General features: G+C 38.7%; 1 protein-coding gene across 2 annotated transcripts in view; it reads left to right on the forward strand.

Annotated features, from left to right (window-relative positions):
- Positions 1 to 341: 341 nt before the first annotated feature.
- HIF1A (hypoxia inducible factor 1 subunit alpha) overlaps positions 342 to 14,743 on the forward strand; it is a 56,818-nt gene continuing 42,416 nt past the window's right edge. Inside the window, exon 1 of one of the 2 annotated variants that reach the window (XM_083370190.1) lies at positions 342 to 549. In XM_083370190.1, coding sequence (XP_083226316.1) covers positions 506 to 549 — 44 coding nt within the window. In that variant the 5' untranslated portion in view covers positions 342 to 505. The remainder of the gene's footprint in view (positions 550 to 14,743) is intronic. The other variant, XM_083370191.1, reaches the window with a different exon arrangement.

A 14,743-nucleotide genomic window follows, 5' to 3' on the forward strand; every position in this document is an offset into this window, starting at 1 on the left:
CTGGCTGGGGAATTCTGGGAGTTGAAGTCCACGCATCTTCAAGTTCCTAAGGTTGGGAAACACTGAACTAAGCAAAGACGAAAAGCAGCGCCGACGCGGGCCGGCTCTTCTTTCGCTTCCGCAGACTGCCTGACACGTGAAGCCGGAAGACGCGCCACGCCTTCCCACGGAGGGCTCAGCCAAGCAGGGGTTGTGAGGGGGGCCGGGCCGCCAGGAGGCTTCTCATTGGGGCAGAGCGCGCTGGTGATGGAGAAGGTGAGGCCGAGGCCGGCGGGTTTCGGCTCCGCCTGTCAGACCTTCCTCTTTTCCCCCTCTGCCGCCCCCTTCAGAGCCCGCTCCGCTTCACAGTCGGGAGGCCGCTCGCTCGCTCGCGAAGCGCCTCTGATCCGCTCGGAGAGACTTTTCCCCGCCTCCCGCAACTCGTTGGCTTCTTCCCTTGGCGTTTGCAGGCCGCTGAAGCCCGCCGTCCTGCGAGAGCCTGTTACGGCTGGCCTCCGCCGTCGCCATGGAGCCTTGCCCGACGACGGATGGCCCCTGCGAGAAGAAAAGGTACGGAGATGATCTTTTGCCCTTCGCTGCCGGTGGCGGCCTGGGAGCCTTTTCCGGATCGGGACTGCCTGCCCTCGTTAGGGTCCAGGAGGAGAACAGAGCTCTCCTCCCCGCCTTCCGTTTTCTAAACAATGTAAAATTGTGTGTGTGGAGTTTGAGGAAAGACGGAGCGTCTGTATGCGAGGGAGAAGAACCTTTTTCCTTTCCCCCATCTTTATAATCTCTCGCTCTTCACGGGCAAACCCCGGTCAACCTAGGAACGATTATATTCACCCCAGCCTTTTCCCCACCGTGTGATCGCAGACAGGCTCACACCGAGCGGGATTATGGACATTGTAGTCCGCCGTGTGTCTGGAGGTTTGCCAAATTAGGTACACTCCCGCCTTCTGCCCAGTTTTAACCTGATCGCCTCGCTCGAAATTTTGTGCCCCGTTTTTAAATCGGTGGACGTGATGATTCTAGAGGAGAGTGAATTTGGAAGATCTGTCTTTGGGGACCTTTTCCCAGGAATTTGTTATCTCTTTATACTTGTTTTTCGTGCCCATCTTTTGTTCGTAGCGATACCCCCCCCCCTCTTTGCTTCTCAACTACCATTTTTCTTCCTATTTTCCGTAAATAGCTTTCCGTCCATTCACATTTGTATTCATCTTTTTTTTTTCTTATGTCCTCTTATGCCCTCCCTCCTTCCCCCTCCCTCCTTTTTCTTAGGATGTTTTCATTCTTTTATTTCTTCTCCCTCCAATTGTCCACGTCGCCATTTTGTGCTGGGGGGGGTATGTGTATGTGAATGTGAGAACCTGAGAAAGAGAAAGCAGTGAGCAAGATTTGATAGTAGATGTTCTTAGCTTGCTAAATATGCAACTTTTTTGCAAGATAGTTACTAATGTAGGACACGGAATATCCGCATTTGACTTTTTTATTTTTTTTGTTCCTATTTAGATTAAGGCATAACAAAAAAGATCTGGCATTTCAAAAGAGTCAGGAAATGTGATGGCTTTAATGATTGTCTGGTTTTTAGAAGTCTCCTCCACAAGAGTTATGTTAATGTGTCTTGACTGTAAATGAATATGAAAAGGATGGCTCTATCTTGGTTGGTTATGATTTGGAAAGAACGGCACTTTGCCTGTGTACATTTTCAAATTCTTTGTAGGCAGACAATAAGAGAAATCAAATAGAAAGTCAGGTAGAATAACTATTAATAATAGAGATGGATTTCTTAAGTGGGGGGGGGGGTCAGTGGTACTTTTAAATTTGGAGATTTTCAGATTCTTTCAGTGCTGGGACAGATTGCCCAGGATTTTTTTTAGTGAAATGACACTGAAAAGGGCATTCATTGTATCTATTATCCTGCAAAGTCGGAACAAGTTGTTTTAAGTACCCAAATTGTGCTTCTCCTACCTGAATCTTTCTGAGATAATTTCAGCTTGAGTTCCCTCCAAGCTACTCTTGCCAAACTATGGTTGTTACACTTCAGTGAAATTATTAGCAATATTTTTTTTGGTTTGTGGTAAGATTTGTATTCATGTGTTTTTGGAAGTTGCAGGTCCTTAGATGGTCTGTTTTATATTTCACTAACTCCAAACCTTTTATGTAGGATTAAGTTTATCAATTGTCTCAATCAGAATGCCATTTTTCTACTTCGTTCATTAAACCAGTTTAAAATATAATTACTTTTTATTTGGTATTATTGAATATGAACAAAATGCTCACAGCAGTGATAGATATTAGTGATCTGTGAGAATCCTAGTTTTGAACTGAATTAATGCTATTAATGTAAAGTATTCCTACTAATGTTTCTGGGTATGCATTATTTATGGATATAGAGGATGCATTGTATTTGGTAAAAGTATGCATCATATATTGACTTAAAGTACCATTGATGGTAATTGTGCATAGAATATAAACTTTTCATCACATCATGACTGAAATAGCTTATACAGGATATGTAAACAATAGGATGACCACTCTCTACTATGGTAAAATAGAGTGTTTTAATATCATGGGGCTTCTTGATTTATTTTACTTTTTAATTTATTTTTATTTTAATTCCATTTACGGTATATCCCGCCCTTCTCCGAAGACTCAGGGCAGCTTACAAGCTTAGCAGTAGCCTTCATTCTATGTATATGCCTGCTTATTAGGGCTTTCGGGGCCTCCCCAAGCGGCATTATTACAAAGTCAGCTTAATTGCCCCCAACAAGCTGGGTCCTCATTTTACCTACCTCGGAAGGATGGAAGGCTGAGTCAACCTTGAGCCTGGTGGGATGCGAACCTGCACTAATTGCAGGCAGCTGGTGTTACTTAAGGAGGCATTAGCCCACTGCTCCACCAAGGCTCCACCAAGGTTTGATATGGTTAGGTGGAAAAATGGCATTATTGGTTCACAATAAAGAATAATTTGCACTGTGGGTAAGACTAATTGAGGCTTTTTGCTACCAGTTGTGATATACACTCCTTCCATTCCCATTTAATATTCAGTAATTGACCAGGTGGACAGTTGTATAGCTGTGACAAAACAGTATATTTTATTGGTAGCTGGGGCAGGTACACAACAGCTGATGTGACAATATGAAGTTTTGAATATCCCCATCTCTAGGATCAGTCTCATTTTTTTGGAATAATAGGGCAGTCTCGATCTTGAGAAACATTTAAGTTGTATGAAAAAGATAATTATCCCACTAAGTTTCAAAAATGTCTCCCTGCTCTAAGAGGAACAGTATAGATAATACAACTTCCCTTTGGATCAATTTATATGTTAATCCTTCTCTTGAGTCTTAATGTGAATACTTAGCAGTTTTTAACCAAATATGTAGGACTAGTGAACAGCTTCCATAAGTCTTATCACCACCCCTAAGTTATAAAGCAATTAAAAATTCTTCAACGGGGACTGAATTGCTTCATACATTTATAGGCCTTGCATAGAAAACAGGTGGACCTTATTAAAAAGGTAAAGGTAAAAGTTCCCCTGCACATGCATGCTAGTTGTTTCCAACTCTAGGGGCCGGTGCTCATCTCCGTTTCAAAGCCGAAGAGCCAGCGCTTGTCCGAGGACGTCTCCGTGGTCATGTGGCCGGCATGACTAGACGCCAAAGGCGCACGCAACGCTGTTACCTTCCCACCGTAGTGGTCCCTATTTTTCTACTTGCATTTTTACATGCTTTCAAACTGCTAGGTTGGCAGAAGCTGGGACGAGTAACAGGCGCTCACTCTGTTATGCGGCACTGATCGACAAGCTCAGCGTCCTAACCCACTGAGCCACCTTATTACATCACCTGAAATGTGATTTTTTAACCATTCATGATTTACAATATTACATTTTTCAGAGTTTGGGGAAAGTGACTTGCAAAGATTATTGATTTGTCTTTATCTTTAATCTTTCTTTCAGAACTTGAATAAAATCTGGATTCTTAAATTTTTACATTGTAAATATTTTATGTATTGATCATTTCTTTACTCACCTGATATCCCAGGAACTCTTCCAAAAGACTTAATAGAATTTTGTAGAGCTGTGTGATTAATAGGTAATATGACAGGTTTTTCCTTTCACCCCCTATTTCACTTACATCAATTCTAAATTACAAAGAAACAACATGTGATGGAATGATTCATGATTTGGTGTGAATACTTCTGTTAAACTTAGTAAAAGAAGCTGCCTGTCAGAGAAGCTGAAACATGATTCTTTAAAAATCATGAAGTCAAGAAAGGTTTGCTTTCCTCATAGCAGTTTTACCTTCCAAAGGGAAAATTAGAAAGAATCTTAAGCTCCTTTCTGCTTTGCAGAGGTCATATTTTACCATATTGTACCTGTAGTTATATAAAACCTGTTTTGGTCCTCCCCTCCCCCGGTTTAATTCTGATTCAAACAATGCCCCATTGCTTTCATTAGCCCAGGTCTTTTTTGGTTGAAAAATAAAAAAAATTAAAATCAAAGATGAAGGGAGCTATGTACAGTAATGTTTAATAATATTAATAAGCAGGGGCGGTGGGTTAAATAGTGGTTTACTCCAAAATACTTGTTTGCTTTCTGCCCAAGACTAGCTTTTGTTTGCACCAATCTTTATGCTATTTAATATTTTTTTCATTGGAGTGTAGGAATTAACCATTGAAAAGATGGATAAGTTGGATTCTGGCTTGCCAGCTGACTTTAAACCATTCTGCTACTCTACCTGCCTGGGAATGTAAAAATTTCCATAATGCTCCACACCAAGTGTGTCTTAAGTTTCATGTTTTCCTTAATGAATGGAAATAAACAGGCATATACTTCTGGAAACTTTATGCAGCTGTTAAAATTATCTCTCCTTTTTTTCCAAAACAATTGCTTTAGGCTTAGTTCTCTTGAATAGGATAGCAAAATGCAGGTTGGCCCCTATTGTTTTGTTTGAATTTACAGTAACAGACAAACAGGGATAGTGATAGAACTTTTTGAATTCAAAACAAGCTGTGCTGCCCAGCTCAGTCTTACATTTGTTTGAAGGTGAAAGATTAGTGACATTCTAACTAGAGCATGATATTCAGATCAACCATTTAAACACAAGTTTATGTTTTTATTGGACTTGATATAATAATAACACTCTGCTAACCATAGCTAGCTAATTTGGAACAAGAATTAAAAATGGATACTTTGTTCACCATATTGTGCATAAGCCATAGTGTGATTCATTTGTTTTTAATTTAGTTATGTGGATCCAGACATTTGTGGTTTATTCAGTAATCCAATATTAAGTAAAACCACTCCTTAGTTATATATTGGAGTTGTAACGTCTTGGAGATTTAGGATAGAGAAGGTATGTATATAAATATTTTTTTGTTACGTGTCTCAAGAGTTTTAAATGTTTTGTTAAATCCATTGTGGATATTTTAATACTGATTGAGCATTAAATGCAATTTGTTGGAGTCCTGTACTGTTGCTGATTCATACCATGGTTGTTTTATATTTTTACTATTATTTTTTAAAAAATTTATTTATTTATTTATTTATTTATTTTATTACATTTATATACCGCCCTTTCCTGAAGGACTCAGGGCGGTTTACAGGGTGATTAAAAACAAAAATACAAAAGTTAAAAACAATTTAAAAAATTATATCCGTCCCTGAACAAATAAAACCCCAGTTAAAATTAAAATTAAAATTCTCAGCCTGGGCCAGAGAGCTCAAAGAGCCAGGTCTTCAGGTCCCGGCGGAATGAACGGAGGTCGGGGGCAGTCCTGAGCTCCACTGGGAGTTGGTTCCAAAGGGCAGGCGCACCCACTGAGAAGGCCCTATCCCTGGGTGTCGTCCGTCGGCAATCTCTTACGGTGGCACCCTGAGAAGACCCTCCCTGTGGGAGCGCACTGGACGAAGGGAGCTTGATGCCGGCAGCAGGTGTTCCCTCAGATATCCCAGACCCAAGCCATTTAGGGCTTTATAGGTCATCACCATTAATGAAATTAATGACATTAATGAAACTTAATCAATACATAGTAATAAATATGTATATGAATGCAAGCTGTCTATCAATACTTTTTGCTGAATAATGAGTAATCAAGACTTTCTTTTGAAACAGATACATAAAAACAATTAGAAAGTGCTTAATTAATACTATGTTAACCATTTAGAGACTAACTATGAATTGGATTGTGTCCATGGGGAAAACAAGATTAAATATGTTATTTCCTATGAGTGATTATTTTAATAATAAATTGAACTTTAAAGGGGCACAAAAATATTTATTTTTGCTGAAAACTCTAAAATGTATGTCTCTCTGGAAATTATCCACTTCAGTATTATCTCTAAACGGAAAAATAGATTTAAATAATTTGAGTATATTTAAAAAATAAAATTACTCTTTTAATATCTACCAGTTGAAGTGATCCAGAGCTTTTGTTGCATACCTTTTTTCCTTAGGCATGAACTTTAATGGTAAGCGTGTTCTGTTTTGTTTTAGAATACCGATTGGATATGAAGTTTTGTTTTAAATTTTTCTTTCTGAGCTCTAGATCACAGATTCCCAACTGGGGGTGCGAGATGATATTCCAGGGGGTGCAAAAACTTGGGTTTTCAAAATTATAGTGTATATGCATAATTCATTGCCCTTATTTCGAACTTTTATAAGGGGTGTGAGAATATATCAGAAGCATTCTAGGGGTACGGGATATAGAAAAGTTTAGGAGCCACTGATCTAGATGGTACACCAATTGAAATACATTTTTAGGCACTGCGCATTTGTTCTTATATTCAGTTTCATAATGCATTAAACATTTTTAGGTTTTGGTTACAAATGTGACTTGTGAAAATAATAATTCTACTAAGATCTCACTCCTAGTTCTTGAGAGGAGCTAGCTGTTTATGTACAGAAAAGAATTGTGATACATTGCTGTCCTGTATTCTGCAGTTATGCATTTTAGAGCGTGAGAATGTATAACTTTTGTTGAGGATTTTTGTTAACTAATAGGAATATTCACTTTGATATCTGTCAAATTAGAATGCTTTTTGGATATGCTGTTATGCTAGCAACTGAATTGATCTGTACTAGTTGTGAGACTGGGCCATGATTGCGAACCCAAAAACTTATACTAAGAATACATCAAAAATGTGAACTTGTATGATACATTTTTGACCTTCAGTGTGTTGAAGATATCCTTTCCAGAAATAGGACAGTTCACATAAACTCTAAATGATAGTGGACGATTGTTTCAGTAGATGTCATAAAACCTTATAATTGTGATAAATCTGGAAGTGTCCCTGTACTGCAAGCTCATTCTTCCAATGCAACCTTATTCAGAATGAGCAATTCCTATACTATTTGAATTGAAGAACTACTTATGCTATGGCCATCTTTTCAAATTCAGCTTATTTACCTAAAGCAGCAATTACATTATTTAAGTGTTAAGTATTAGTTTAGATTGGCCTCTCTTGATTACAATATTGTAAAAAAATACTGCTGGATGTCTTCAGCATAACAGAACTTCAGGCAGATATTAAACAGCTGACCAGGAGGCAAGAAGGTAATTTGAGGGAAGACAAAGTATTTAATTTGTTAGTTGTCCTGACTTGTTTAAATTTAGTAAAGTAAATAAATATAAATAAATCAAGGTTACTAAGGTGCCAAACTACAGATAGTCCATAACTTACTTAGCAACTATTTGAAATTACGACAAACCCTACTACCCAATTTTGAAGTTGTAATAGCAATAGGAATAGCACTTAGACCAGGCATGTCAAACTCGCAACGTCTCGTGATGTATCACAACTTCCCCCCCCCCCCCCGTTGCCGGCAATGGGGAGGGCGTGGTTTCATTGTGATGCATCCGGCCCTCTGGCCGGCAGTTTCATATGCCTGACTTAGACTTATGTACCATTTCACAGTGCTTTACAGCCCTTCTAAGTGGTTTACAGTGTCAGCATATTGCCCCCAACAATCTGGTTCTTCATTTTACTGACCTCAGAAGGATGCAATTCTGAGTCAACCTTGAGCTGGTGAGAATCGAACTGCTGGCAGTTGGTAGTCAGCAGAATTAGCCTGCAATACTGCATTCTTGCAGTCACATGATCACATTTGGGCACTTGTCTTTGTGGACATTTGCAGCACCCCATGGCCACCATTTTTTACCTATTTCCAACGTTAATTCGGTTACTTAAGAACAGCAGTGTTCACTTAATGAATGCTGAAAAAAAATCAAATCGGATCCAGTCACATGGTGTCTTGACTTACTATGTTGACAAAATAATTCTGTCCATAGCAAGGCAGAAGCCCACATAGAAATGGATCTAGAAAACGTTTTTTCTAAGAATCTTTGCAGTTGGATTACTTGCACTCTCTTCATCACATTGCCCAAGAGGAAAAAATATATTTCCCATTGAATATACTTATGATAAAATTCTATCTACCAACTAAGGATATAGTTATGACATTATTCTAAGAACCACTTTCAGGTGTTCACATCATTGACTCTTTAACAACATATTATTCAATAATATATTTATGTAACAACATGTTCATAATTCACTGGAGCCATTTATTTATTTATCCATGACTAGCTGAATTAGCCATTGTGGTAGAACATACCATCACAAAAGTCTTGCACACACTGTTAGACTACAAAAACTAAATCTGATCTCATATAATTGCCACAATGGACATGTCATTTGGAACTGCATTTAGATAAGTTTATCATATCAGGCCTCTAAGGGTTGTAAAACAGCATTTCCTGGAAGATGTCATATATAGCTCAGTAAAGTTTCACTGTGTAAAATCTGGTCAACTGAACAAGGAGGCATCCTGTACATCCTGGACACTTGGGGATTACTAAATTGATAAATTGTTCCTATCTTGCTGTCCATACTGAGGCCAAGACTTGAAAGAAACACTAGATGTAGTTATTGATAAATCTCTAGAACTTCCAATTGGAAATCAATTGGATTTCGTGTTTCTCCCAAAGGACACTGTTTGGCCTATAATCAACCAGACTAGACTTTTCTCTATGCTAGTGGAAACTGCACTGAACAGAGGGTTCAACTACTAGATGACCTATGTGGTACCTTCACTTCTATGGACCTAGCAGTTCTATAAATTTGGATACCAATTTGGATGTGAGGAAATGAACTAGAAATATGTTTTAAATAGCACTTTCTTTTTTACAGGACAGGCTTTTGGGAAAATCATATAATTTTGTTGTGCTAGATTTATAGCATAAACTCCTTTGGACTACAGAAAAAAATAATTGATTGCAAAAGGTATTTGCTACTTTTAGTTATTTATTTTATTTATTAGTTGAATTTATATACCGCCCTATTCCCGAAGGACTCAGGGCGGTTCACAGGGCAAGTCAAAAACAATACAAAGAGAGAATAAAATAAAATAAAATTAATACAACCCACAATTAAGATAACATTAAAAATTTAAATTTAATTTAATTTAATTTAATTTAAATAATATAATTTAAAAACCCTCAGTCCAGGCCAGACAATTCAAACAACCAAGTTTTTAAATCTTGGCAAAACGAGTGAGGGTCGGGGGCAGTCCGAAGCTCCATTGGCAGTTCGTTCCAAAGGGCAGGCGCACTCACAGAGAACGCCCTCCCCCTGGGGATCACCCGCCGGCAATCTCTAACTGGCGGAACCCTAAGGAGGCCCTCCCTATGGGCACGCACAGGACGATGGGAAGCTGATGCTGGCAGCAGGTGCTCCCTAAGGTAATCCGGACCCATGTCATTTAGGGCTTTATAGGTCATCACCAGCACCTTGAATCTCACCCGGAGGGCAACTGGAAGCCAATGCAGCTCGCGGAGGAGAGGTGTTACATGAGACTATCTGGAAACTCCCATTACTACTTGCGCAGCTGCATTCTGCACCAGCTGAAGCCTCCGAGTGGTCCTCAAGGGCAGCCCCATGTAGAGAGCATTGCAGTAGTCTAACCAGGAGGTCACGAGCGCATGAGTGACTATACGCAGGGCATCCCAGATAGGTCCGCAACTGGCGCATCAGGTGAACCTGGGCAAAAGCCCCCCTGGTCATGGCTCCTATATGATCTTCCAAACTGAGCCGTGAATCCAGGAGGACGCCCAAGTTGCGAGCCCTGTCGACGGGGGGTAACACCTCACCCCCCATCATTAAAGATGGAGAAGAATGGTTCACTCGAGATGCCAGTACGCACAGCCACTCAGTCTTGGCGGTATTGAGTCAGAGCCTGTTTCTCCCCTTCTAAACTCGAACCGCCTCCCGGCAATGGGACATCACATTGAGGGCATCACTGAGTTGGTTCGGGGTGGAAAGAAAAAGTTGGGTATGTATCATCATGATACCCCACACCGAAACCACGAATGATCTCGCCCAGCAGCTTCATATAGATGTTGAACAGGAGGGGAGAGAGGACCGACCCCTGAGGAACTCCACAAACGAGAGGCCTCGGGGTGGACCTCTGCTTTCCCGTCAACACCGACTGCGAACGGCCCAGGAGGTAGGAGGAGAACCACTGTAAAACAGTGCCCCCCACCCCCAACCCCCTGAGACGTTGCAGCAAGATACCATGGTCGATGGTATCAAAAGCCGCTGAGAGATCTAATAGGACTAGGACAGAGGAGCAACCCCTGTCCTGAGCCCGCCAGAGATCATTCATCAGCGCAACCAACGCCATCTCCGTGCTGTACCCGGGCCTGAAGCCCGATTGGTACGGGTCAAGATAATCAGTTTCCTCCAGGAACAGAGGAAGCTGATGTGCTACCACACTCTCAACAACCTTCGCCAAAAAGCGAAGGTTGGAGACCGGACGATAGTTATTCAAAATAGCTGGGTCCAGGGCAGGCTTTTTGAGAAGGGAAGACACCCTCACTCAAAGAAGCAGATATCACTGCCTGGAAACAGCCTCGTGTCTCCTCCCGAGCTGAATAAACCAGCCAGGAGGGGCACGGGTCCAATAAACAGGTGGTAGAGCTCAGCCTCCCCATAATCCTGTCCAACTCCTCGGGAGTCACAGGATCAAACTCAGTCCAGATAATACTACTCTCAAGACCGCTTGATTTTATGAAAGTAAGAAAGCCTTTTTGTATTAGCCAGTTGGCTGGTTGTCTGAACTATTTGTTTTGAAGCATTCTCCAGCAGTACTGTGAAGTAACTATGAAGAATGCATTTGCCTACAATAATTGAAACTTGTTATTCAACTTTCATTATCATAAGATCACTTTGTCCCTGTGGCTGACCTCAGTGAGGCTGTTTTGGAACAAATGTTTGTAGGATCCAAACCTAAATGTAGGATTCATACAGCCACAAATCCACAGTAGTCAATTTGATTTTTATTTATACGTGGTATGTCTCAACTCTCATTGGTTTATTCTATAAACCATGATTTATTTGATTCTGGTATAGTGTTAGGATTAAAAAAACCCCTCAGATTTATAAATCTACTCAGAATAACAATAATGGAAGTTTAAACTTTTAAACATGTGCCTATTTAAACTTTTTAGAAAAATTAAAGAAGACACTGCAGATTGACTGCTTTCAATGTTCTGGCACATCTGTCTTCTTTCCATTGGACATTGATTTTTGTGTCTGTGTGTGTGTGTATGTGTGTGTGTGTGGAGTGAAAGAATAATGGATAATATTTTATGCATAAATGTGGAACATATCCAATGAGTGTGGAATAGCCTGTTTAAAATCCAAATGTGAAGAATTTTGAATTCAATTTTTTTAAATAAAATTTTGGAAGGCTTCCAGAGTGTAATTTGCTTAATGTATGTTTACATTAATATTTAACAAAGTAAAAGTAAACCTTGACAAGCAAATAATAGTAATAGTAATTGAGTTACTTCAGTTTTAAGCTATGTTTTATTTCTGGCATTATAAATATTTCTCTGAAACTATTAAAGAACACAAGAGAAGAGGTGATTCATACTCTATTTAGTGGCTTTCCAGTTGGGTATTGTGTGACTGAATATTAAATGACTCCCAGAGTTTGCCCAAATTCATACTATCTTTCCCAACATCAAGGTCTTTCCAGTGAGTCCTCTCTCTTCTCTTTTGGTGGCTAAAGTATTTGAGCTTCAGCTTCACTATCTACCCTTCCAAAGAACAGTCAGGGTTGATTTAGTTTAGGAGTCTGGATATTTGCATATGCCTTTGTTTTTACCACTTTTCCCATATTTTCAATTATTGGATCTTGTTTATTTCAACCACAGTTTATAGAATAAGTTGTTGGATTGATGCTTTACTCAAATGTATAAATTTATCGTTTACAAATATAATGGTCAAGCATGTACAACATACTACGTCAAAATGAAATAAACTACATTGTAGTTCAAAACAAAGGTTTCCAAGCTCTTCATACTAATATGTTGCTGATAATTTTGGAAAATGGCGAGCTTACTTACTCACTTATCAAATAGCTGCCCAAGTATATTCAACAGTTCTAAGTACTAATTCTTAGTCACTCCCTCTACATCCCTTTCTGCAAAATACTGCCTTAATTTTTGCCTTTAGAAGATTGTGATAGATTTAAGAGTCAGTACATTAGTCTGTAAATGATAATTTCAAGGAGAATACATCAGAGAGTAAGTGTGCAGGTGATTTAGTAAATTTTTTGCCAGTTCTGTGGGTTTATATTTCACTTGCTGCAAGTTTGTGCAAATATTTGGCTTCCAACAGCTATACTTGCATTCATATATTTGGTGTTAATCTTCTGGATGGGTTTCTAGAAGACTTTAATCACACTTTTTTTTAAAACTAGAATTGAGATATGCAAACTAATGGAAGAATCTCCTAGTCATTTTTATTTTTACATTCCTGATATATCTGAAATTTTAAGAATATTTTGTGGGCATTTTTACAAAATGTCTGCCATCATACAATAGATCCATGGGGATCTGCTGTATGATTTACTATATAGTAGTAATTTAAAATGACAACTAAAACAAATTACAGATAGAATAATTTAATATATGATTAAATTAATCATAGTCAATTTTTTGCTGTTTTGGATAGTATATTTTTATAGGTTTTTTTTAAAAAACGTGACTGTTTTTATGCATTTATTGGTTTTTAAATTAAGTGTGGTATGCTGCCCAGAATCACTTGCATGTTAGATGGGCAGCTAAATAAATTGAAATAAAAAGTTTGATGTTTGGGGAAATATTTGCATTGGAATGTATTTTCTCATTTGCTTTTACTATTTTTGAAAGTAACTTAGGGTGCCTCTGGCCATTTCTTTGTGAAGGCAGGAAGATATTTTTAAAAATTACAAATTTAGTAGAAAATGGTATAAACTAGGTTTCTAGAGGTAGGTTTCTCTACTGAGCTTCGTCACTTTGCTTCCTCCTTTTGATTTGCTTTTGATTTTCTGGTTTGTAATTTTCCAAAACAAGTTCTGTGAAACATTAAATGCTTCTTCATTCTCACAGTGCTGTTAGTGTATTCTTGCTTGCAGTACTTTACAGGTTTTTTTTTGTCATCAGTGGCTTCTTCATAAGATAATGAAATAAGATAAGATATGCTTTCTCTCCTCCCCCCAGATTAGGCATTAAGCAGATCAAGTCCTTTTTACAATCAGGTCATCAGAGATGGCCATTGCATCTCTCAAAGTCAGGATTGAGCATTGTGGAACTAACTTCTGGCCACTTCCTCTCTGTTTGCTTCACAGCAGGAAGTCTGCCATGCAGCACTGGCCACATGGGGGGCTGAAGGAAAGAACAAGGATGCCTTCTTCCTTATTTTGCAAATTAAGCCTCTCCCTTCTCTTATTTCCTATCTTGGAACCAGCCTTCAAATATCTGCTTCTCGGGTATTTTTAAAAACATTCATCAGTAAAACAAACATCATACAACTTCGAAACTCTTAAATTTGAACTAGATTTCTTTTTCTGCAGAAACTTTGGACGTTCCCTTCCCGTTTTTTCAGCTTATAACTGTTCTCAGAAATGAATTACAAAATGCCCAACTTTATCTCTGGTATGACAGAACGATGAGTATACTATCACATTCAGTTCTGCTTTCTTTTTTTATATTTATTTGTGCAAATCCACAGGAATTAAGTAATTTTATGGGGATTGTTAGGCAGTTCTTAACATGTTTAATTGTTGCAAAATGTGTAGGTAACTTTGTTTAAATTCAAACTAACCCTTCCTCCCCATCTCAACTGTGAAACTACTGTTTTCAAGTGCAAAAAAGGTTTGTTTTCAAGATTTGGGAAGTGTTCTACAAAACACAACTAAAATGTTCATGTTAGCCTAAAAGAAGTTTCAGATTTGAAACAATTCAAATGATTTTCAACTTCACAAAGTTGCTGGAGTAAATTTAATAAATAATAATCACAACATTTGGAGACTCAGGTTTTCTAGTATTGTTGTGTGTTGGGGACTTTAAATGTGAATAACTACACTTTGGAAGGTCATGATCAAAAATGAAAGTGGTAGCAAATTTGTGGGGATGTAAAGCCATATAGCTGTAACAATTTAATTCTGTTCTGTTTGGTCGAGCTGGGACAAGCTTTGAATAGAAAGAAGAGGTAAAGAACCTATTTGATGCTAACTTGATACAGTTAATATTACAAAGGACAACATTATTACTTTTATTCATGGGTGAATTAGTTGGAAGTCAAACTAATATATAGTTTGAATAGAATACTTGTTATAGTCTTCAATTACAGTGAGTATGAGTCTCTGGTTGCAAGAAGTTGGATAATATACTGTAATACAAACAGCATGCCTACTTTAAGAAGCCTGAATTTGGT

This window comes from Vipera ursinii (genome assembly GCF_947247035.1).
Source record: "Vipera ursinii genome assembly, chromosome: 1".
Taxonomy (NCBI): Eukaryota; Metazoa; Chordata; class Lepidosauria; order Squamata; family Viperidae; genus Vipera; species Vipera ursinii.